Source organism: Saccopteryx bilineata, chromosome 5 (genome assembly GCF_036850765.1).
Source record: "Saccopteryx bilineata isolate mSacBil1 chromosome 5, mSacBil1_pri_phased_curated, whole genome shotgun sequence".
Classification (NCBI taxonomy): Eukaryota; Metazoa; Chordata; class Mammalia; order Chiroptera; family Emballonuridae; genus Saccopteryx; species Saccopteryx bilineata.
Window position 1 is genome coordinate 156,994,616 of NC_089494.1, and position 24,825 is coordinate 157,019,440.

At 40.7% G+C, this 24,825-nt stretch overlaps 2 protein-coding genes across 3 annotated transcripts in view; both read left to right on the forward strand.

Annotated features, from left to right (window-relative positions):
* The window catches only part of CUBN (cubilin), a 324,233-nt gene extending 314,858 nt beyond the window's left edge, over positions 1-9,375 (forward strand). Inside the window, exons 65-67 of the mRNA XM_066279340.1 lie at positions 1,427-1,592; positions 3,095-3,330; positions 7,514-9,375. Of these exons, the coding sequence (XP_066135437.1) occupies positions 1,427-1,592; positions 3,095-3,330; positions 7,514-7,621 (510 nt within the window). The 3' untranslated portion in view covers positions 7,622-9,375. The remainder of the gene's footprint in view (positions 1-1,426; positions 1,593-3,094; positions 3,331-7,513) is intronic.
* A 12,208-nt stretch (positions 9,376-21,583) lies between these two features.
* RSU1 (Ras suppressor protein 1) overlaps positions 21,584-24,825 on the forward strand; it is a 213,845-nt gene continuing 210,603 nt past the window's right edge. Inside the window, exons 1-2 of one of the 2 annotated variants that reach the window (XM_066280979.1) lie at positions 21,584-21,766; positions 22,000-22,111. In XM_066280979.1, the coding sequence (XP_066137076.1) occupies positions 22,003-22,111 (109 nt within the window). In that variant the 5' untranslated portion in view covers positions 21,584-21,766; positions 22,000-22,002. The remainder of the gene's footprint in view (positions 21,767-21,999; positions 22,112-24,825) is intronic. The other variant, XM_066280978.1, reaches the window with a different exon arrangement.

Sequence of the window (24,825 nt, forward strand, 5' to 3'; positions counted from 1 at the left end):
TGTTCAGTAGGAATTAAAATCTCACTCTTCCTCTCAGAGCATCAGCTTTTTAAATGGTAATCAACAGGAAAAGTCCCAAAGCCAGGAGCATAGCGGTGGCAGGTCAATCCTGCAGCATTCCTGGATATGGCAACCTGTTTCTGTCTCTTAGTAGGTAACTGGCTACTTTCTCCATGGCAAGGCACTGTGTTTAAACACTTAGCAGAATACTCCAAGAAACACTAGAAAGGCGTGTTCTCTCTCACTGACTACTACACAAGCCTAAAAGGACCCTCTGAAGATCAACACAACCCAGAGAGATTAGCCACTTGCCTCTGAAGAAACTCTATGACTTAAGATAGTCAGATGGTGGCCAAATGTTCAATTATGAAATTATAAAGGATTGGAGAAACTTCCAAGGTTTTGAGTACAGATATCAATAAAATCATGATTTGGCCCCGGCTGGATGTCTCAGTGGATAAAGTGTCAGCCTGGTATGCCAGAGGTTAACAGTTCAACCCCAAGTCAGGGAACCTAAGAGAAGCAATCAATGAGTACACAACCAAATGGAACAACTAAGTAGAACAACATGTTGAGGCTTTTCACTTTCTCTCTCAAATCAATGGAAAACACTTAAAAATAATACATAAATAAAACCATCGTTCAAACATGTTGAGGTGGTCCCACCTCTGCACTGCCTGGAGTCCTCCTCGGAGCCGGGCTGGCTGTGAGTGTGCTGTAGGAGCCAGGCTTGAGGACAGAACATGGCTGAGTTCGTAGTATGTACGTGGTTATACGCACACTGGCTCATTTTCTGTTTTTATATGTGTCTGCTCCATGCAGTAAATTAAAAAAAAAATCTATTCAGTTGCAGAATATCTTTTTAAAATATATCTTAATAGTTAAAATTTTTGTAAATGTATTGTTGTCTCCATTTTCCATAAAAAAATTCCTTTTGTTTGAACGTTATTAAATTTTATTATATGTAGCCTGACCTGTGGTGGTGCAGTGGATAAAAGCATTGACCCGGAATGCTGAGGCCGCCAGTGTGAAACCCTGGGCTTGCCTGGTCAAGGCACATATATGGGAGTTGATGCTTCCTGCTATTCCCCCCTTCACATTCCCTCTCTCTCTCTCTCTCCTCTCTAAAATGAATTTTAAAAATCTAAAAAATTTATTATATGTTCATGTATAGCATGATAAATCAAAGACTGGCCAGGTAGCTCAGTGGATTGGAGCATCATCCCCCTATGCCAAGGTTACAGGTTATATCCCTGGTCAGAGCACATACAAGAACCAGCAAATGAATGCATACATTTTGGAGCAATAAGTCAATATTTCTCTCACTCTCTCTTCTCCTCTCTCTCTAAAATAAATCAATTTTTTTAAACTGAAGAAGAAAGTATAACATGCTTAAAGATAATATTTCATGACTCGTTTTTAAAAGGTAAAAAATGGAAGTGATAGCAGTTCACCGTTACTTGGCATGTACTGTGGAACTCTGTTGCCGAATCCTATCTTCTCTGAAAATAATGAACTGTACCTGCGATTTAAGAGTAACGGTGCAATTACTAGTCATGGCTATGAAATTATCTGGACCTCATCAGCCTCTGGTAAGACGTTTACACTTTGTACAGTAAAGTAATGAAGGCAAGAAAAACATTATGTGTTTAATAGAAAAAAGCCATTAAAAATGACCTTATCTTTTTAGCTATCTATATACTTGACTATTTTCTGATGAAAATAGAGATTTTTAACCATGAAAGTACAAAGAGTCTTTTTAATTTTACTTTTACTCATTTCTGTATGTTTCTCTATATAAAAGAATATATTCACATATAAAACAGATAAAGTATAAAGATTTTTTAAATTCCTTTATAAATTTGATTGTGTCATATTTTTAACTTTTGGTTTGATCATCAAGGTAGTTCTCTGAGAATTTAAGAAAAAACATTTGCCAAAAAGGCACATTATTAACTGTGTGCATCTATAAGCAGCCATGCCCCTTACAGTTCCTTTCATTTCCTGGCAGTGCTGGAAGTTAATTGCTTTTTCAGGGCAATAAGGACTTTTCTGCATTTTTGACTAGTTTATCAAATATTTGAAGGAAATTTACTGTGAGTCATGTCAATCTTTAACTCAAGAGAGGAAGAATACTTTGTGAAATGTTCTCAAAATACCTAAAAACCTTCAAAATAAAAATGTAAAAATGACTCATTTAAAATATACTGAGTGAGGAACAAAAAAAGGGTTCTATCAAGATGATCATCCATAATGAAATGTTGGCACCTGAAGGTACTTAAAGATGGTCTTCAGTGCCCTCATTGTGCAGATGAGGGAATACAACTCCAAACTAGTGAGCTGTCCCAAATGCACAGCTGGACTGTGGCTGAGGCAGGACTAGAGTCCAGTGATCAGAACCCAGCCCAGTTTAGGTTGTCATGCCATGTCCTTCCTTCCTGTGCAGTACCATCTCTGGTTCCCAGGGCTGTCTGGTCTAAATAATGATAGTTTTCAGGTACAAATTAATAATTAAACAAATTGACACCAATACATACAAGGTTTTGGCTCTAAGTATGTCAATCTTGGAGCAGTCATAAGCCTGGTAAAGTCACTTTTATGATAATTTCTACCCAAGGATCCAATAACATATTCTTTTTTGTTCAGTCCTAGAATTTCACTTTTAATTTACTCCACCTACATCGTTATTAAGAACCCACCACTGTGGAGAGCTCTACACCATCAAAAGTACACAACTTTAATTACTCTCCCCTACAGTTCTTTGATCTAGTTCTTGGTTTTTCCATTGTGTTTTCAATCTACTATTTTCAAAAAACAGACCTGGAGGAAGTTGTCTCTAAGATAATATAGAAGAAAAGGTATATATGGTGGAGAAAGGTAGGGGGTGGTGGGAGGAGGCCAGATTGTGAGGGGCGGGGAAGGATTTGGCCCAAAGGAGAAACAGGAAGAGGGTTTCAGCCTCCACTATACTTGCAGAAGGTCTCAGCACCTGAAGGAAACGACAGCCCCATCTTAATTGCCTTACAAGTTCACTAGAAGACTCCAGATAGTTTCTGCTTTGTTAAATCTAAGTTTCTGCATTTATTCTTTGCAGGCTGTGGTGGAACTCTTTATGGAGACAGTGGCTCCTTCACCAGCCCTGGGTATCCGGGAACTTACCCAAACAACACTCACTGTGAATGGGCCATCCTTGTTCCTGCTGGAAGACTTGTCACCATCAGCTTTTACTTTGTCAACATTGATGATCCTGGAGACTGTGTCCAGAACTATCTTAAACTCTATGATGGACCAGATATTAATTCTCCATATTCTGGACCGTATTGCGGCTCAGTGAGTAAAGCAAGACTTTCAAATTCCCATTTATTATTATGTTTAAATAATGAGACAAACTTAGAATCACTTTTAAATTCAGGCACATGTGAAGTACAAAGCATAATGTACTTTCATTAATGTGGTACAGTTTTCTTCTCTTTTTTATTAATTGATTTATTAGGATGACATTGGTTCACAAAACCACACAGGTTTCAAGTGTATAACTCAATATAATACCATCTGTATACCACATGTGCACCCTCTGCCCTGAGTCATCTTTCTTCATCCCTATTTCTCACCTCCACCTCCTCTATCCCCCTTTCTCTCTGGCTATTGCCCATGTTGTCTGTGTGTTAGTATATGTATTTTGGCCAATCCCTTCACCTTATTTCATCCAGTCTCCTCATCCCTGTCCCCTGTGACAGCTGTCCATCTGTTCCATGTACCCATGCCTCTATTTCTATTTTATTCAGTTTACTGTGTTCATTAGAAGTCTAGTGGTGCAGTTTTCTGACTTTTCTATTTTGGGGAGCATGAGTGCCACCTAGTGGGCATTATATTAAATTACTAATAATACGGTTACAAACTGTGTGTGGGAATAAGCAGTTATTTACAGTTTTTGCATAGGAATCATCAATGCAGTTACAGTTATTATATTGCAGACTTTCAGCACTCACACCCACCAAATCATAGTTTCTGGGAGAGGAGCCATGGCACATTGTTTTTTAAAAGCTCCATTTCAGTGCACCACTCACTCAAGGTTGAAGACCCATGTGTTTCTGCATGATTAGAACCTTGATAACATTATACGGAGTGAAATAAGTAAATCAGAAAAAAACAAGAACTACATGATTCCATACATTGGTGGAACATAAAAACGAGACTAAGAGACATGGACAAGAGTGTGGTGGTTACCAGGGGTGGGGGGAGGGAGGACACAGGAGGGAGGGAGGGAGAGATTTAGGGGGAGGGGGAGGGGCACAGAGAAAACTAGATAGAGGGTGACAGAGGACAATCTGACTCTGGGCGAGGGGTATGCAACATAATTTAATGAGAAGATAACCTAGACATGTTTTCTTTAAATATATGTACCCTGAATTATTAATGTCATCCCATTAACATTAATAAAAATTTATTAAAAAAAAAAAAAAAGAACCTTAGGAAATTTGAACGCCTGCTCCCATTTCATCTACTTCTTGTTGAAAATTGTGTGAATTTTTAAAAGGAATACACAGATATTAAATATTGTTCCAGTGACTAGTAGATTGATTGTGTTTGTCAAGTTCTGATGACCTAGATCTTCCCTCTAGGTGGAGTTAGATTCCTGACGTTCACTCAGCTCTGCTTGCATGTGCCCTCTTTGCCCTCTTGTTTCACCAAAGGTAGAAACTTACAGAGTTTCAAGTAAGGGAGATGAAATGTGACTGGTGGTATCTACTTCTCACTACTCTACTCTTTAACCGTTCAGGCTTTCTAATCAAACCTGACAAAGAATTACATCATCTGGAAATCTAGATAGTTTATATATATCACAATTTGTAAAATTTATTTCAGAATTACTAGAAAATAAAGCTTACCAAAGCCCTGAGAATTCTCCCATGAATCTTCAGAAACACCCTTCTTGAATATATTTACATAAGCACACATATTTTGCACTGTTTGATGGTATGGTCTTTTCACTTACCAAAATATCATAATCATTTTACCATACCGATAAAAACACTGTTGTATCCTATTTAATTGTCAGACGGCATTCTGCTGCATGGGTATAGCCTAAGTTATTTAATGAAACCTCTGTGGTTTATAGACAATACTTTGAAAAACTCTGTGGTAGCTCTGTTCTTACAGACAGAGCTAATTGCCTGGGAAGCCATGTCAGTCACCTGGCCAGTAGATACTGAATCCCCGTTATTCACAGAAAAGAGAAGCCAGTCTATGTGTCACATTTCAGATTCAGAAGCTGACTAGGTCTCGTGCACTTAGTTGAAATTTGTAAACATTTCAAAAGGGAGGGAAAATGGAAATTTTAACAACACAAGAATATTTTAAGAATTTTAAGAACAAGAATAACATGCACGTTGCAGATAAAGAAAACTGAGACACTGAGAGGAGAACTTGACTGTTATAAATCAATGTCATATTAAGTCAAAGTCTGTAACTAGAAGTCAGTTTTTAAAACTAAGTGCTTACAATTTGTTGCCAGTTTTACATTTTCTTTGATAAATGTGAACATCACTTGAAGTGTAATTGTTTTCTTTTTTTAAAAGTAAAGATATGACTTTTTTAAAGTAAAGATATTACTGATTCCTTTAGCATTTCTTCTTTTGTTATTTGAATTTTATACGAAGTTTCTTTACGCATCTGTGAACAGATGGGCCGCGGCCCCCGTGGCATCAGCTCCCTTTAGCATTTCACATCCAACAAAATCCATTCGCTTCCAGAGTGATGGGAAAAGTCACCCTTTGGACTATTAATCATATGATGATTTGAAGATGTTTTCTTTTATGATAAAATAGATGTAATTGTTCAAGGAAAAATCCTCCAGCACTTTCAGTTACAAAATCTAAACATTAAAGAATAACAGGAGAAATGAAGGCAATCAAAGGAGAGTTTAAAACTTTGGTTTTAAACTATTTTAACTATTTATACTAGTTTGTCAATGTAAAATAATAATTGGAAATTTGGTAGCAGATTAAAATGGAAAGAAAAAAATTTATGCATGTGGAACTATACATTATTGTATATGCCTTGATTAATTTCTTTGGAAAAATTCTCTGTGCTGCACTTACTTGAATAATCTACTGTCTTGAACTGTCTCTTCTGCTGACTCTCAGGACTGACACGGGGCACAGCAGTGCGAAGGAGCAGGCCCCAAACTGCAAACTCAAGGACAATCTCAACCTACTGTAGAGATTACTGACTTATTTGGTGCATAATTTGCCTCCTCCCATTAGAATGTTGCTTCTTGAGAGCAAGGCCTTTTGTGTGTTTGGCTCATTTTTGACATTCCCAGTCCTAAGAATAATGCCTGTAGCATAGAAGTCTCTTGATAAATATTTGTTAAATGAATGATTAGAAAATGAGAGAAAGCTGAGATCCATTTACTACTCCCCCCACCCCTGAACACACATTGTTCCACAGAAAAGATATGAAAATAAATCCCCAAAGAGCCTGACCAGAGGTGGCACAGTGGATAGAGCATCAACCCGGGACACTGAGGTCTTAGGTTCAAAACTCCGACGTCGCCCGCTTGAGTGCAGGCTCACCAGCCTGAGCACGGGGGTGCTGACTTGAGCATGAGATCACAGACTTTACCCCGTGGTTGCTGGCTTGAGCCCAGAGGTTGCTAACTTGAGCCCAAGGTCACTGGCTTGAGCAAGGGGTCACTCACTCAGCTGAAGCCCCTGCCCCCTTGAAGGCATGTATGAGAAGCAATCAATTAACGACTAAAGTGCCACCTAGGAACTTGAATTAGAAATCAAATTTTTAATAACAATTTTACTGAAATATAAGTCATGTATTATACAATTCATCTACTTGAAATGTAGAATTCAATAGATTTTAGTAGATTGAAAATTTTGTAGTTATCATTCAATTTTAAAACCTTACTCCCCATCCCCAGTAATGGAAACTCAATATCCAAAGGACCACATTTCCCTTCAATCCCTAACTACAACAATATTCTTTCATAATGCATGTACATTGATTTTGAGCAAGATTACTTCTAGACATACGTGACAGTTTACTGTAAATTCTTTACTGCTTTATGTAGTACTTTTTTTTTTTCTACAGAGACTCAGAGAGAGGGATAGACAGGGACAGACAGACAGGAATGGAGAGATGAGAAGCATTAACCATTAGTTTTTCCTTGCGCATTGCAACACCTTAATTGTTCATTGATTAGCCCCTCATATGTGCCTTGACTGCGGGCCTTCAGCAGACCGAGTAACCCCTTGCTCGAGACAGCAACCTTGGGCTCAAGCTGGTGGGCTTTTTGCTCAAACCAAATGAGCCCTCGCTCAAGCTGGTGACCTCGGGGTCTCGAACCTGGGTCTTCTATATCCCAGTCCAACACTCTATCCACTGCGCCACTGCCCTGTCAGGCAATGTAGTACTTTTTTACTATGCTAACATCTTTCAAAGACTGTACAACTTTTGTGAAAAATATAATTTGTTAATTCTTTTTCTTTTTCAATTTTAGGACACTAACATAGCTCCCTTTGTGGCCTCCTCAAATCGGGTCTTCATAGAATTTCATGCAGAGTATGCAGTGCGCCCATCAGCAATCCAATTAACTTGGGACAGCTAAATACACAATGCTCTTTGGCTCCTCTTCAGGGGCCATTGGACATCAGCCAAGACAGAGTTCTGCCATCCTGATCCGTGATCCAAGCCTGTGCCACTGAAATAACTGTAACATCTATGGTTTTCACCAGAGTATGTGTGGAATCAATATTTGTACATTTTTTAAATGTGGATTGTAGCTTCGTCATCCTTAATCCTAATATTTGTACTGAAATTTTCTAAAATTCCCTAAAGAATTGGAAATGATGGCATATGTGCTGTATATTTTCAAAAGTGAATGATAAAATAAAGGTATGATTTTCACTGTGAATGTCAAAGAAGATATAATAAACAAGATGCTGTATTAATTTTTAAAATTTAGTCTTTCACTTATAAGATACATGTTTTCAAGTTGAATTTTTACATTTTGATGAAGTATATAAATCCTTCAGGGACAGAACCTCAGAGCCAAGCTGCTGCATTTGGATTTAGTTCTGCTAATTAAGAACTTCTCTCTGCTTTAGTTTCTATAAGTACCACCATTGTCTATTGCTAGTGTAACGATACAATATGTAAAATTAAAAATAGTTGAATGGCACTTCTATAAACTTTTCTGCTGCCTTTCACAAAGCAAGAGACTTTGTTAAATATGCAGAGTTAGGGCCTGTTAAGAACATGGGACCAAGGGAATGAAAGAAGCCACGGGAATGCCTTACTTTCTTGTACTCTTATACTCAAACGCCATGGAAATTATTTCTGCACAGAGCAGGGATCCCCATAAATAAGATATTTTTACCTTAAAAACTCCTGCTTCCTTTGACTCTGCATTATGGATAGATATATCAACTTTATAGATGACATGCTATTGGAAAAAAATAAAACACTGACTGCAATGAAGAGCACCATCAAAGCCGGAGGAACAGTGCACTAAAACTATCGGGATGAAATTTGATAGGGGTTGATATACTATCTAGCTCTTCTATCTAAAAATGAATCACAAAGCTACAGAATATGAAGAAAGTTTAACAATAATAACCTATGAAATGATGTAGGAGTTTTATCTGAAAGCAAAATTAATATATGCAGCTGTCAAACAATAAAGGATGATTTAATCTTAGATGACATCATTAGAGTCACAGTACCTAACAAGAACCATTTTCAGTCAGACGTGCTTTCCCAGGAGGCACATTAGAATATTTGGGAGGTGCATATACCAAGTTGAAGAATGTACTGTATTGTCAATATTATTACACAATTTCAAAATTGATAACTGAAAAAAAGGAATATTTCTCCCATTGTGTAAGTTGTCTTTTCACTTTATTGGTGGTTTCTTTTGCAGTGCTCTTTGGTTTAATGTTGTACTACTTGTTTATTTTAGTTTTTGTTGCCTGAGCTTTTGGTGACTTATTCAAGAATTCATTATCAAGACTGATATCAAGGGTCTTTTTCCTACGTTTTATTCTAGGAGTTTCATGGGTTCAGGTCTTACATTTAAATCTTTGATCCATAGTGAGCTAATTTTTGTAAGTAGAATAAGATAGAGGTCCAGTGTCTTCTGCATGTGGTTGTCCAGTTTTCCTACCACCATTTATTGCAGAAATTGTTCTTTCCCCATTATATGTTCTTGCCACCCTTGTCAAAACTTACTTGACCATGTATGTGGGGGCCTGTGTCTGGGCCACCTATTCGGTATCACTGATCTATGTGCCTGTTTTTAATGCCAGTATCATACTGTTTGATTACTCTAGTGTTGCAAGATAGCTTGAAATTAAAGTATGATGCTTCTAGCTTTGTTGTTCTTTTATTTTTAATCACAATTCATATTTAATGTTATTTTGTATTAGCTTACTGGATAGACAATCATATACTTTACAAAGTGCACCCCCTGATATTTCCAGTACCCATTGGCACCATACATAGTTATTGCAATATCATTGACTACATTCCCTATGCTGTGCTTTACACCTCATGACTATTTTGTAACTATCAATTTGTACTTCTCAATCCCTTCACCTTTTTCACCCAGCCCACTAACCCACCTCTCCTCTGGCAACATCAGTCTGATCAATGAGTCTGTTTCAGTTTTGTCTGTTTCTTCCATTCTTTAGATTCCACATGTAAGTGAAATCATATGGTATTTGCCTTTCTCTGATTTATTTCATTTTGCATAATACTCTCTACATCCATACATGCTATCACAGTGCTAAGGTTTCTTTCTTTTTCTTTCTTTTTTTTTGTGGATAAATATTTCATTATGTATAAGGACCATTGTTTTTTTATCAATTCGTCTATTGATGCACAGTTGGGCTCTTTCCAAATCTTGGCTATTGTAACTAATTCTGCAGTGAACAGGTGCATATATTCTTTCAGATTATACCCAGAAGTAGAATCACTGGGTCATACAGCATTTTAATTTTTTGAGAACCCTTCAGAGTTTTTTCTACAGTGGTGGCATCAATTTGCATTCCCAACAACAGTGCACAAAAGTTCCCTTTCTTTCACATCCTCTCCAACACTTGTGTGTTGGTATATCAATGATAGCCTTTCTGACACATGTGAAGTTATATCTCAGTGTGGTTTTAATTCACATTTCTCTGATAATTAATGATGTTGAGCATCTTCTCATGTGTCTATTGGCCATTTAGAGAAATATTTATTCAGGTTCTCTGCACATTTTTTGATGGGATTGTTTGGAGTTTTTTGGTGTTGAGCAGTACAAATTTTGCATCATTGGCACATGTTCTCCCATTCAGGGCATAGTCTTTTCATTTTGCTGATGGTTTCCTTTGCTGTACAAAAAATTTTTTAGTTTGATTTAATTCCATTAATTTTTTCTTTTGTTTCCCTTGCCCAAGGAGATACATCAGAAAAAATATTGCTATGAGAATGTCCAAGATTTTTACTGCCTATATTTTCTTCTAGGTTTTTAATGGTTTTGAGTCTTACATGTAAGTATTTATTTATTTATTTATTATTATTATTATTTTGTGAGAGGAGGAGAGGCAGAGAGACAGACTCCTGCATATGCCCTGACCATGATCCACCTGACAAAACCACTAAGGGCTGATGCTTTGCCCATCTGGGGCTGTTGCTCTGTTGCTTAGCAACCGAGCCACTTCTTTTTTATTAGCGCCTAAAGTGGAGGCCAAGGCACCATCCTCAGCACCCAAGGCCAGCTCAAACCAATCAAGCCCTGGCTGCTGGAGGGGTAGAGAGAGAAAGAGAGAGAAAGGGAGGGGTAAGGGTGGAAAAGCAGATGGTTGCTTCTCCCGTGTACCCTGGCTGGGAATTGAACCCGGGACATCCACACACCAGGCTGACGCTCTACTACTAAGCCAACCGGCCAGGGCCACATTTAATTCTTTAATTCACTTTGAGTTTATTCTTTTTAAAAATCTTCTACTATGATTGTATTACTTTCAATCTCTTCCTTTATGTCTATCTTTGCTTTATATATTTAGGTGCTCCTATGTTGTACCCATAAATGTTAATCAGGATTATAGCCTCTTTTTGGATTAATCTCTTTGTTTTTTTTAGCTACCTCATGTCTTTTGATTGGAACATTTAGTCCACTTATATTTAAAATGATTATTGATAGGTATGTGCTATTGCTATTTTATTATTTATAATTATATTCCTCTTTTTTCTTTTCCTTTCTTCTTAAAGAAGTCTCTTTACCATTCTTTGTAATACTGGTTTGATGGTAATGGACTCCTCTACCTTTTTTTTTTTTTATCCAGGAAGCTCTTTATTTCTCCATTTTTTTTTTTTATACAGGGACAGAGATAGAGTCAGAGAGAGGAATAGATAGGGACAGACAGACAGGAATGGAGAGAGATGAGAAGCATCAATCATCAGTTTTTGTTTTGACACCTTAGTTGTTCATTGATTGCTTTCTCATATGTGCCTTGACCGCAGGCCTTCAGCAGACCCAGTAACCCCTTGCTCGAGCCAGCAACCTTGGGTCCAAGCTGGTGAGCTTTTTGCTCAAGCCAGATGAGCCTGCACTCAAGCTGGTGACCTCGGGGTCTCAAACCTGGGTCCTCTGCATCCCAATCTGATGCTCTATCCACTGCGCCACAGCCTGGTCCAATTTTTAATGATATCCTTGCTAGATAGAGTAGTCTTGATTTATGTTTTTGCTTTTTTTATTTTTAAATTTCTCCATTGATTTGAAAGAGAAGAAGGGGGGGTGAAGGTAGAAAGACACAAGCATCAACTCGTTTCACTTGATTGTTCCATTTAGTTGTGTATTCATTGATTGCTTCTTGTATGTGCCCTGACTGGGGATCAAACCCATGACTTCTGGTACACCAGGCTGACACTTTATCCACTAAGCCACCTGGCTAGGGCAATGTTCTTGTTTCTCATCACTTTAATATTTCATGTCAATCACTCTGATCTGAAATGTTTCTTTTGCAGAATTTTATGGGAGTTCCTGTGTATATAACTAATTGCTTTCTTTTACTACTTTTAAGATTCTTTGTCTTTAATTTTTGTCATTTTAATTATGATGTGTCTTGGTGTGGGACTCTTTGGGTTCACTTTGTTTGGAACTCTGCATTTCTTAGACTTGTATGTCTATTTCCTGAACCAGGTTAGAGAAAATTTTGGTCATTGTATCTTCAGATAATTTTCAATTTGTTGCTCTCTCTCTTCTGTTTCTGGTACTCCTGTAATGTGGATGTTGTTATGCTTGATGTTGTCCTAGAGGTCCCTTAGGCTGTCCTCACTGGTATTTTTTTGTTTGTTTGCTTGTTTGTTTATTTAGTAAAAGAGAGAGAAAGAGACAGAGAGACAGACAAGAAGGGAGAGAGATGAAAAGAATCAACTCATAGTTGCATCACTTTAGTTGCTCATTGATTGTTTCTCATATGTGCCTTGACAGGTGGCTCCAGCTGAGCCAGTGACTCCTTCCTCAAAGAAGTGACCTTGGACTTTAAGCCAGTGACCTTTGGGCTGAAGCCAGTGACCATAGGATCATGTCTGTGATCCTACACTCAAACTGGCAAGTCTGTTCTCAAGCTGGATAAGCCTATGATCAAGCTGTCAACCTCAGGGGTTCAAACTTGGGTCCTCAGTGTCCCAGGTTGATGTTCCAGTCACTGTGCCACCACTGGTCAAGCATAAGCTGTTCTCATTTCTTAAAATTCTTTTTCTTTTTGGTGCTTTGATTGGGTGTTTTCTGCTATTTTGTCTTACATATCACTGATTTGATACTCTGTTTCACCTAACCTGCAGTTCATTCCTTCTACTGTATTCTTCATTTCAGATTGCATATTCTTCATTTCTGACTGGCTGTTTCTTTGTATTTTCTTATGCTTACTATCTCTTTGTTTAACTTGTCACTGAATTCATCCATTATTTCCCTAAATCATTGAGCAGCCTTACAATCATTGTTTTGAATTCTAGATCTGGTAGTTTGCTTGCTTCCATTTTATTTAGTTGTTGTTGTTTTTTCCTGGAGATTTCTCCTCTTCCTTTCTTTGGGTCATTGTTGGGCAGATAAGATATATTATGCTCATTTTGTTAAAGATGGCACTGCCCACGTGGATGGCCATTGCTTAGGTGATAATATTATTGCTCTTCTTGCTTGGGATGGGTGTGGTTGTGTTAATGTGTGTTGAGGGAGGGCTTTAGTGCCAAAAGGTTTTAAAAGGAGGAACTAGGAGGCCATTTGGGGGAGAGACCACATTATTCTTGGGGAGAGTGATTACCTTTTAGGAAGAGTCCATGGAGGCAGGGCAGGGAAGCCACGTGGAAGAGGCAGCCAAAATGGTGGATTAGGGGAAGGAGAAGTTAGTTTGTGTAGGAGAAGAAGATGGAGAACAGAAGTGAATAAGATGGGCAAAGAGTTAGCCTATGATTCTAGGAAAACTCAGGCGAGTCAGTGGCTTTGGGAGCCCTGAATGGAAAGGGAAGTGTTTCCCACTGTGTGTATATTCTCGTCACCAGGTATGAGCTAGGATTAAAGAAAAATGGATCACCAGTTTTCAGCTCTGTTGATTTCCTACTGTCTGCCCAAATCAAAACTGAACCTGCACTGGCCAGGCGGCTGTGATGGTGCCTGCTGTTACTGACCATATAGTCATACTTCTTTGTCTCCTCATTTTGGCTACTTCTGTGTATGTGTTTCTGTGTATTAGATCCACTATGTCTCTCAGCCTTAGTATGGTGGCCTTATATAGTAGGTGTCTGATGGGGTTCAGTGGCACAGTCTTTCTGATCACCTGAGCTGGATGCTTCAGAAATGTCCCTTGTGTGGGTTATGTGGGCCCTCTGTTGTAGTTGTGTCTGGATTTCTGTTGGCCCCTTAAGGGTGGGGTCAACCCTCAGACTGGCTGACTATGAGGATTGACCCCAACCGTACTGTATGAGCTGCTGAGCAGGAGCTGAAGCTACAAAGCAAAATTCACCCAGCAACGTCTGTTACTTGCCAAGATCTCCCATTGAGAGTGCTGCTCCTGAAGCTAATGAGGTCATGCTCTGTTGTGGTCTGAAGCCAGCCACTGGGCATGTTAATTCTGGGAAGTCATGGGAGGGACTCCAGCATCGGTCAATGTTAGGCACTGCCTGTGACCAGACCTAAGTTACTTATCTGGAGTTACAAAAAGATCCATAGTTTGTGGCTTCCTCTGTTGGGCCTGGGTGCATGTAGAAAGGGCCAAGCTCTGGATCAATTATCCTTCCACCAGCACTGAGCCTAGAGGCAGTTCAGTAAAAGGTCCAAGGCACTCCAAGATTTTCTTTACCTGCTGACCACTCTGCCATCCCCTGAGTCTGCATGAGCCCCCTTGAAAGTCTTCCAGGAAAACCTGTAGAGTGGACCCAGGCTGTCTGTGGCCAGTAATCTCCTCTGAAGGGTGTTGGTTTGTAGAAATAAGCAACTGAGATTTGGGTTTGGCTAGTGATCTTCTGTGTTAGGGCAACTCTAGCCAGAGCGTGGAAGGAAAATCGGCCTTTGCTCAAGAACCACATAGCTCAGTCTCTCCCCATACCCATTTTCAACATCTTGAGTCCACCCAAACCTCCTCAAGGACTTTCCCAGGGTGTCTGTACTGCAGGCCCAAACAGGCCACAGCCAGCAGACTCCTCCACAGGGTGAGAGCTCAGCAGGGTGGAATCACAAGGAGTCAGGAAGATGGGGTAGGGCATTCCTCATGCTGGTGCTCTACGGAAGGGAGTGCTCAACCCAGGAAGATGGCGTCTGTGTACAGTGTGGGTGAGGGACTCAGCACAGGGACCTTATTGGCTGTCCCTTCAACTCTCTCCTTGAGAACACACATGTAATCCTTCTCTATGTGATGCCAGTATGCTCTAAACTGCCTTATGGCCAAAAATAAGACGTGCATTTGCCCTTTAAGAGGACACTTGGGTTTGTAGCAGACGCCCATCTTATCCTGGTGAACAGAATTGCACCTATTTTCACAACCAATGTTATATGGGCTTTCCCCCATGGCTATGATGCTCTAGGCTGGGTAACCTGGAATGAGGTTGAGATCCCATGCTCCTCAGGGGGCCCTTTGCAGCTGAGATATCCTTCCATATTCTCTACCTCCTTACATAGGTGCATGGCAAGCCCTTTCCATGTCTCTGCTCTTCCTACCAGTCTCTATGTGGCTTCTTTTGTAAATCCTCGGTTATACGACTTCTGTTAATCCAGTCTTCAGTTGGTTATTCAGGCTGATTATTCTATAATTTAGTTGTAATTCCAGTTTGGTCATGGGACGAGGTGAGTATAACTTCTACCTACTCTGTTGTTACCTTCAGAAGAATCGAGCTTTATCATATCTCAGGATTTCTTTGGCCATGTTGGATCTTTTGTGGTTTCATACACATTTTGTGACTGTTTATGCTATTTCTGTGAAAAAATGTTACTGGAATTTTTATTTGGATTGCATCATTGACTCTATAGAGTGCTTTGGTTTGTATGGACATTTTTCACAATATTAATTCTTCCAACTCAGTAACAGAGAGTATCTTTCTATTTATTTGTGTCTTGAATCTCTGACATCAGTATCTTATAGCAGTGTTTTTCGACTACTCTGCTGCGGTACACTAGTGTGCCGTGAGACATGGTCAGGTGTGCCGTGGTGAAATTAAACATGGGTCCCCAAACTATGGACTGTGTGCTGGATACGGCCCGTGGAGGCTATTTATCCGGCCCGCCGCCAGCTGCCTCCATCCGAACATAAACATTCCCCTCACAATCCCTCCAACTATCAGCGACAGGAAGAGTGGAGGCACAGGGAACACTCACTGACCAATCACCTTCTAGGATTCATTCTGACCACTAGCGATGAACCAATAGTAGGCTGCCTCTCATCCACACCCAGGAAGGTACCCGCTTGGGCTGCCACGCACTTGTCATTGTGTGGCCGCAGCGAGTAGTTGAAGCTGCTACTCCTCCCCATGGTCCCGATTTCTAATCCTGGACAGGACTGGAGATAAATGTTGCCACGACTAGATGAAGCCTCAGCCTCAGCTGGTTATGTCTATGATGGTGTATATAGATATTTGACCTTTCTCTTTTTAAAAGAGGCCCCCGCAGAGGGTGATATACAATGCATCACAATGTTATCTAACTTTAAAGCTAAAGTTTGCTGATCTTCTTTTGGACAGTTTTTGGTTATCTGTTGCCAAGGAGTTCCCCATTCTGGCCAACAAAACTATTTTGACATTGCTCCCGTTTTCAACCACATATCTATGTGAGCTGAGCTTCTCAAGCTTGACTGCGATAAAAACTAAAAACAGAGAGAGACTGAGAACTGTTGAGGAAGAGCTTCGTGTGTGTCTTTCTATCATTCCTGCCAGGATATCCCTTTTGTGTTCATTGAAACAGGCCCAGGTTTCACACTAAATACATTTAGAAACTATATTATTAACTATATGTATAATATGTACTGTGTTAGAGTGTTATTTTATGTCATTTTGGTAGGTGGTGTGCCCCAGGATTTTGTAAATGTAAAAACTGTGCCGCGGCTCAAAAAAGGTTGAAAATCACTGTCTTATAGTTTCCAGTGAACAAGTCTTTTACCTCCTTGGTTAAATTTATTGCCAAGTATTTTATTGTTTTTGATGCAGTTATAAATAGAATTACTTTCTTGATTTTTCTTTCAGATAGTTTATTGTTAGTGTATAGAAATATAACTGATTTCCATCTGTTGATTTTGTATCTTACTACTTTACTGAATTGATTTATTAGTTCTAACAGTCTTTTTAGTGGAGTCTTTAAAGTGTTTTTATATATAAAAGCTTATGTAATCTCTCGTTAGTAAGTCTCATCTCATTTCTTCTGGTTCTGACTTAGTTAACTCATGCATTTATAAGTGTTTGTTGAACATTTACTGTGTGACAAGTACTAGGCATACTGAGGATAAATTGGTGAACAAAACAACCATACAACTTCATAAATTGTCTTTATGTTTCAAAAAGCCTACTTCCTAGCTCTATCATGCCTGATTTCATGAGCCAGTCCTGAGGAAAAATCCTCAATTTCCTTATCTGGTGAAATTTTACATTAAGCCAGCTTCCTAGATGTAGTGGCTAAGTAATAACTTTCTTGTTCCTAAATTGCACCACTATGAAACTCCACTATTAGCATTCAGACTCCTGGACAGAACTAACAATCAATTAGTTCACAGTGGTATAGGCAGTCTGGTTGTTAAAATGTTGAGATATACCAAAATGCTGCTTTCAAGCTATGCTGGAATCCTCAAAGCAATAATGCAAAACACATGGGCTTTCTTTTCATTTTTTTAATTAATTTTAATGGGGTCACATTGATAAATCAGGGCACATACGTTCAGAGCAAAATACATGGGTTTGAGGGGGTGGGAAAGGAAGGTCTTAGTCTGAAGTAAATGGAAACTAATATTCCATGCGGGACTAAAGGAATCAAAACAACCACAAATTTAAAGAAAAAGAAATGTCTACTGTCTGCAATTGATCATGCAATGAACTAAGAAACTCTCATGGTCAGCTTCTAACCCCATCCCTCTGCAGGTAAGAATGGAACTTTAGATACCCTGTTTGAGAAGGTGCAAGGCAGGTGACAATAGCCAAACCCTGACAACACCTCCTCCACCAGCCTCCTCATGATCCAGCCACCAAAGGACTAATGCCAATATAGAGGGGGCTTTAGGACCCTGTTTCAGCATTACCTGGTGGCCATTCTGATACAATTCTCCTGGCAATACCCACCTCTCCACGCTCTTAGAACCCAGAGTTGGCAGTGTATGTGTGGTGGGGGTAAGCCAGGCTTCCATCTACCATTTGATCTCCCCCCTACTTTGATTTTCTCTCTTCTGATACAACTGTACCTAAGCACAAAAAGCAGAGCTCATGCCTTTGGTTTTTAAGGTTAAGTCTATCCATGTCTGATCCAAGTAGCCCTTATCTGGCCTTCAGGGAACTGGCTGGAATAGCTCAGCAAGAGACCAACACAGTTTCTCTTTGGCCCAGTGGCATCTCCTGGCACTTCAGGTACTCTTGTGAAGAATGGCCCAGGGGATGGGTGGGGCTGATGATAGTTTGGGGCTAAGAGATGCCTAAGATATGAGTTCTACTTGTCATAATTTCCTATTAAATTTCAACTCCACTTAATGGAAGGACTTTGATAAACATCAGCCAACCATTTACCAAAGGAACACTAACACGATTAATTTTATTAAGAAAAATGGGAACTAATATCTAGGTATTTTCTCTATGCCTGGCATCATTCTCATATACCACTCACTGAAATAAAATACTAAGAACCATCACCCACATTTTACGGATGAGAAAAATGAGGAATGGAAAAGTTATATAAAACTTGAGTGACAGAGCTATAATTCTTATCTCAGCAACTTCCTGAGAGCCTCCCATCAGACCTGAAGGATTAGGTGTGAAGTAATTAAATGTTGACAGTCAAAGACAAAATGTGTTCATTGATCTATTGAAATTATTTAAAAAGGTGACACTGTTATATGACCTAGAAAAATTTTAATGTAATTAACAGTTTAGTTTTGTAAAACTAAGAGATATAGCTTTAAAATAGTGTTAATAGAAGAAAACACATTATTTTTTAACTTACTGACACCACAAGTCATCCCATGACTATCATTTAATAGGGTAAATTATTGAAAGAAAAATAATTGTATATTTGATTTAAAAAATTGCTTTTTTCTTTTTGGTGACAGAAACAGAGAGAGACAGAGAGAGGGACAGATAGGGACAGACAGGAAGGGAGAGAGATGAGAAGCATCAGTTCTTTGTTGCGGCACTTTAGTTGTTCATTGATTGCTTTCTCATATGTTCCTTGACCGGGGGGCTACAGCAGAGCGAGTGAACCCTTGCTCAAGCCAGTGAGCTTGGGCTGCAAGCCAGCCAGCAGCCTTTGGGCTCAAACCAGCAACCTTGAACTCAAGCTAGTGAGCTTTGCTCAAACCAGATGAACCCGTGCTCAAGCCGGAGACCTCAGGGTTTCAAGCCTGGGTCCTCCTCGTCCCAGTCTGATGCTCTATCCACTACACCACAGGCTAAAAATTTTGCTTTTAAAGTTTTAAGTTGGCAACTTTACATATATCACTTAAGTAGTTTATTATAATACAGTTTAGAGTATTAAAAAAAGGCATTTTGAAAATTAAAGATTTACATAGCAATTTATGTGAATTTAGCAGTTGCCATAATCTAGTTTGCCTTATGTAGACCAATCATCTTCCATACTCTATCTGTGATTGGCCCAGGGGTGGGGGTAGTACATCTCTCCTAAGGAGATATACTGAAGCATAGACTATATGTAAGCAGAACTCTTGGCAATGATGTTGCAGAAGTGATTTAAACTCTGGTAAATACATTTTCATGCAGGACTGGCTATATAATATGCAAGGCTCAGTGCAAAAGGAAATGTTTTAAAAATTATTAAACATTTCAAGATGGTGACAGCAGAGCATTAAACCAAGTGTGGGGTCCATCTAGGAATGGAGCTTTGGGTTACTGCACAGGTGACATACCCATGAAGTTGGCTCAGTCTCCATATTATAAAAATCTGGAACTTAGGGACACATTTCATAAAGAACTGCACTGGTAAAGTGAAGAGAATAAGAGAATTACAAGGGAGTGAGTGAAAACAATTTCTAGAGAATAGGGTGTGAATGGAAGCTTGCTGACAAATGAAAGAAAGAAATTACAGCCCAAAATAATTTCAAGAGAGAAATGCAGAATTGGGAATCAATTTTCCAGGTGTTTTCTGGATGTGTGGTTGGTAGGTGCAGTGTAAGAAAGTGAGATCAGAAGTAATACAACAATATTAGCTGGTGCTCACAATTCACCATTTCCCTCCAACAGCAAAGGCAGTCTTGTGATTACAAGCAGAAATAACAGCAGGTTGTCACCTCTAAAGAATTTAACAAATAGCCTAGGGAAAATTAATGCTGTCCTAGGAGTGAGACAAATAGACATCAGCAACAGAAAATCGATGATACGAGCTATCTAGAAAAATCTGCTTAGACCTTCATGCTTGAATACAGTGGAATATTAAAGCACAACCAAGAACCATCAGGTAGAGAAAGAATTACGGCAGCAAGAATGGGAAAGAACTAGATAAACACACATAAAAAGGAATACTTGAGGGCAGTGGTCCCCAACCTTTTTTGGGCCACGGACTGGTTTAATGTCAGAAAATATTTTCAAGGACCGGCCTTTAGGGTGGGATGGATAAATGTATCATGTGACCGAGATAAGCGTCAAGAGTGAGTCTTAGACGGATGTAACAGAGGGAATCTGGTCATTAAAAAAAAATAAGACATCGTTCAGACTTAAATATAAATAAAACGGAAATAATGTAAGTTATTTATTCTTTCTCTGCGGACCGGTACCAAATGGCCCACGGACCGGTACCGGTCTGCGGCCCGGGGGTTGGGGATCACTGCTTGAGGGAACATAATTTAGTAAACAGAGGTAATCCAGGAAAATGTGTACAGAGATGTTGGTCGAAAGCTAGGAACCCAGTGAAATCAGATAACCACTTAGCTGGAAGGACAGGACGAATCAGTTACCGTGGTAAGTTAGTGGGTTCCTAGTCTTCAAGATGATTCATTGGATTTGGGCAATGGAGAGGAATGTAAAACTGCCAGGTAAAGTTACAAGAAAAAGAAATGCACTTAAAACTGCTAGTAAAAAATATGAAAATTGTATAATGAAAATCGTCATTCAATAGAAGGCAAAATAAAACATGAAACAATTTTAAGTGTAATATTAGAAAACAGAAGTCATATATGTATTTTGGTGTTTTTCTCTTCATGTGAGACAAAGGTCCATGGCCGGGACATACAAACCACCATGTAGTTCTTGTCTTTTTTTTTTTTTTTTTTTAATTGGTCTTTAGAAAGAGAGGGAAACAGAGACAGAGAGAGAGAGAGAGAGAGAGAGAGAGAGAGAGAGAGAAAGAGAGGGAGAGACATCATTATCGTTGTTCCACCTATTCATGCCGTCACTGGTTGATTCTTGTGTGTGTCCTAACCGGAATTCAACAGGAACGTCCGCATATCGTGAGGATGCTCTAATCAACTGAACAACCCCGCCAGTGTCATGCAGTTCTTGCCTTCGAGGAGTTCATGATACAGCGGAAGACACAATAATGAATAAGAGACTCACGGCTATACAGACGGGACACAGAAAAATTTACTTTTGCCTCCCCGGCTAAAACCTAGCCCCTCCTAAAACCCCTAATTTCAGTCACTTCCTAGGCTTCTCCACTTCCGCCCACAGCACTCTGAGCTTCTACCTAAGAACTGAGCCTGCGCTAACCCTAGTGCGCTCGCGCAAACTCCAGTCCAATCGAAATCCCAAAACCGGATTCCAGGTGAATGGACTAATCTCCGGGTGGGGCGGGGTCTCGAAGCCTAAAGACGGACGTGATTGGCCGGATGAGGGATACACGTTCTTATATAGGCGGAGCCTCGGCCCCGGGCAATGCCTAGTAAACTGTTCTCCTAATTTGGGAAGGGTGCGGCTCAGGCGGGACGGGGTGCTGCGCGTGGCTCCGAGTGCGCCTGCGCCGAGCGACGGGACAGGGCGTGTTCCCTGTTCGAGTTCCCGTTTAGCTCGGGCGGAGTGTATCTCACTGCAGAGTCCGCCCTGCCGCAGCCAGTTGTTTCCACGCCCAACCTGCTAGGTGCAGTTCTCCGCGGTGAGTGTCTGTGGCATTGCACGTGACTTTGCTTGTCTCTGCTTGGCCGGAGGGTTTCTGGACCCTTCTAACTCCCCTGCCGCGCCCCATCCTCCGTGCACCCGGACCCTGCCCGCTGATGCCCACTTTCCAGGTCCAGGGGAAAACTGAGAGTGCCAGACGGTGCTCTCTCCATTCTGTCCCTGCACCCTCCTGCATTCACCCACGTGCTCTGTTGTTGTCGTTTGGTACAGATCATGTCCAAGTCTCTGAAAAAGTTGGTGGAGGAGAGTCGGGAGAAGAACCAGCCGGAAGTGGACATGAGTGACCGCGGCATCTCCAACATGCTGGATGTCAACGGCCTGTGTGAGTTTTCTCTCGGTCAGGGCCTTCCCCCTGGAGGAGCTGGAAGGACTTATAGATTTTCCAAGTAACTGCTGGTCATGATGTTGGAGGTTGTAATGGTTTATATTCCGCCTTCTGCTTGTAAACACCACTTGTTAAGATCTTAGCTCAGAAAGGGTGCAGTCAGGATTTGTTCTGTTTTGTCTGGGAAACGAGCATGCGAACCAGGACAAAAATCGCTCAGACGGTACCGGCTGTACTTCAGCAGTTGTCTATGCTGATTTATGGCATTCAGGTGGCTTGTTCACATAGTTTACTTAATAGCCACTTAATTTGTTTATTGAAAATAACTTTTGAATCATTTTTCTTTTCTCCTAATATATAGTCTTTGGCCGGTGAACAAATTCCATACAAATGTTATGTGTTAAGTGTCCTTGTGCCCAAGTCCATTCAACACCTCTGCACTCATTACTGTTTTCTGGGTCTGTGTTCTGTTTAGTTCAGGCTTTTGTTATTCCCAGCTTGTGCTGTTACAGATGTTTTCCTAACTCTCCTCTTGCCTCCAGGTTTACTGCCCCTGTGGTTTAGTCACAGCTTTCTGTCTTTTCTGTAACAAAAGCCTCTGTGTTATTCCGTCCTTTAAACTGGGATGTACAAGTTCAAAGGCCTGTGAGGACCAGGTGAGGATGGTCATGAACCTCTTAAGTACAGTATCCCATCTGCTACCCAGATCCAAACAGTTGTTACCAACTGGGGACATTGGCTCAGTGTTGTTGGATTTTATTTTTAAGAAACGAAGTATCCAGGCCCTGGCCGGTTGGCTCAGTGGTAGAGCGTCGGCCTGGCGTGCAGAAGTCCCGGGTTCGATTCCCGGCCAGGGCACACAGGAGAAGCGCCCATTTGCTTCTCCACCCCTCCCCCTCTCCATCCTCTCTGTCTCTCTCTTCCCCTCCCGCAGCCGAGGCTCCACTGGAGCAAAAGATGGCCCAGGCGCTGGGGATGGCTCCTTGGCCTCTGCCCCAGGCACTAGAGTGGCTCTGGTTGCAACAGAGCGACGCCCCCTGGTGGGCAGAGCGTCGCCCCCTGGTGGGCAGAGCGTCGCCCCCTGGTGGGGGTGCTGAGTGGATCCCGGTCGGGCGCATGCAGGAGTCTGACTGTCTCTCCCCGTTTCCAGCTTCAGAAAAAGAAAAAAAAAAAAAGAAACGAAGTATCCAGGTGAAATGTACTAATTTTTAGAAGCTGGCAACTAATTTCAGTATTTGAAAAATACTTTATAAAGGTGAAACAAAACACTCTTCAGGCTAAATGTGTCTTCAGTCCGGACCTTCTCCCATAAACACTTCCTGGTCGTTCATTACCAACAGTAATGCTCCAGTTTCCTTGGCGTGATATGCAAGGCCTTCCTGAGTCTGACCACAGCCTACCTTAGCTCCCATCCCTTCCTTACATTTGGCATCCCAGTCATTGTACCTCATCGCCCTCCTGAACCAGGGCACACACCTTCAGGTTTGTATGCCTTTTACAAGTTTCGTTGCTCCCTCTCTACTCTTCTTCACCCAAAATATTTTTATTAAGAGTTAGCTCAGACCTTACAGCCTAGGTAAAGCCTGTCTGTATCAGCTGACATAGTTTACCCTCACTTCTATAAAGTTAGACATCCCTTGCTTCATGACTCTTGTTACACAGGACTATAATGTGTTTTTAATCTAGATGTCTCTCGGCCCCACAGGGAGACTGGAGGGGCTAAAGCTATGCAATGTTCATATTTGCCTTCTTTCTAATATTGCCTGGAACACAGTAGGTGCTCAAAAATGTTTGATGATTGAAGGAAAGAAGGATGGATGAGGCCTGTGAGTTTATGAGAGCCAGGCCAGGATGTGACACTGGAGAAGAGTGGAAGAGGTTCAAGAGACCCTCAAAGGTGATGGATTGGTCGTTAGGTATGGAGAGAGCAGAGTCATATTTACTGTGACTCCATGGCTGTGCCTGGGACAGAGATTGGGGTTGATGCCATTAGTACGTCTCCAAAAATAAGATGAAAAATTGTAGGTGTTTTGCATTTGGTGACTGTTAGGGAGGTACCTGCCATTAAGCTTAGCTTTTGTACTAATTAGCATCTCAGCCTCCTGGTACGTATTGGTATCTCTCAGTGGTGATGGCTTCTGGGTGGCAGCAGCAGAACAGATGTCTCTGGTTCTGAATTGGCACCTGTGGATCTGAATGTGTCCTGAGCTGCCCCTGCCTGGCTCTGCTGTGGTCCTCATGATCATTGCAATAGAGGGAGGCGATGGTGAGCGGCCAGAAGGAGGCCTCGCTCTGCTGTATTCTTGGCCCCATGGCTTTCTGCCCCTGGGCACCCTTTTATTCATGGGCTTGAAGAAGGAGATTGCTTTCAGCAAAAAAAAACAAAAACGTTATACTTGTCAGCTCTGAAGAGGATTTTTTTCTGTAATTATAAGAAGAGAGAGTGGTGTAGCTATTTTGGTTCAGTTGCAGTATCTCTTTGAGGCATTGCCTTCTATTGAAGACGAAAAGATATCCACTGGCTTCCTGAAAAAGATGTTTCCTGTGTAATATGAAGTGGCAAAAAGTAAGATCATTCTTAAAATTTCCTAGAGAAGTAACTTAAGGAAGAATCTATTTCCTGGGGAGTTCAGTGGAAGTGAATTTGGCCTCTGCAGTGTGTGGATCCAAGGAGTGGCTGCTTTCTGCTCTGCCTCCCTTACTTCTGGACT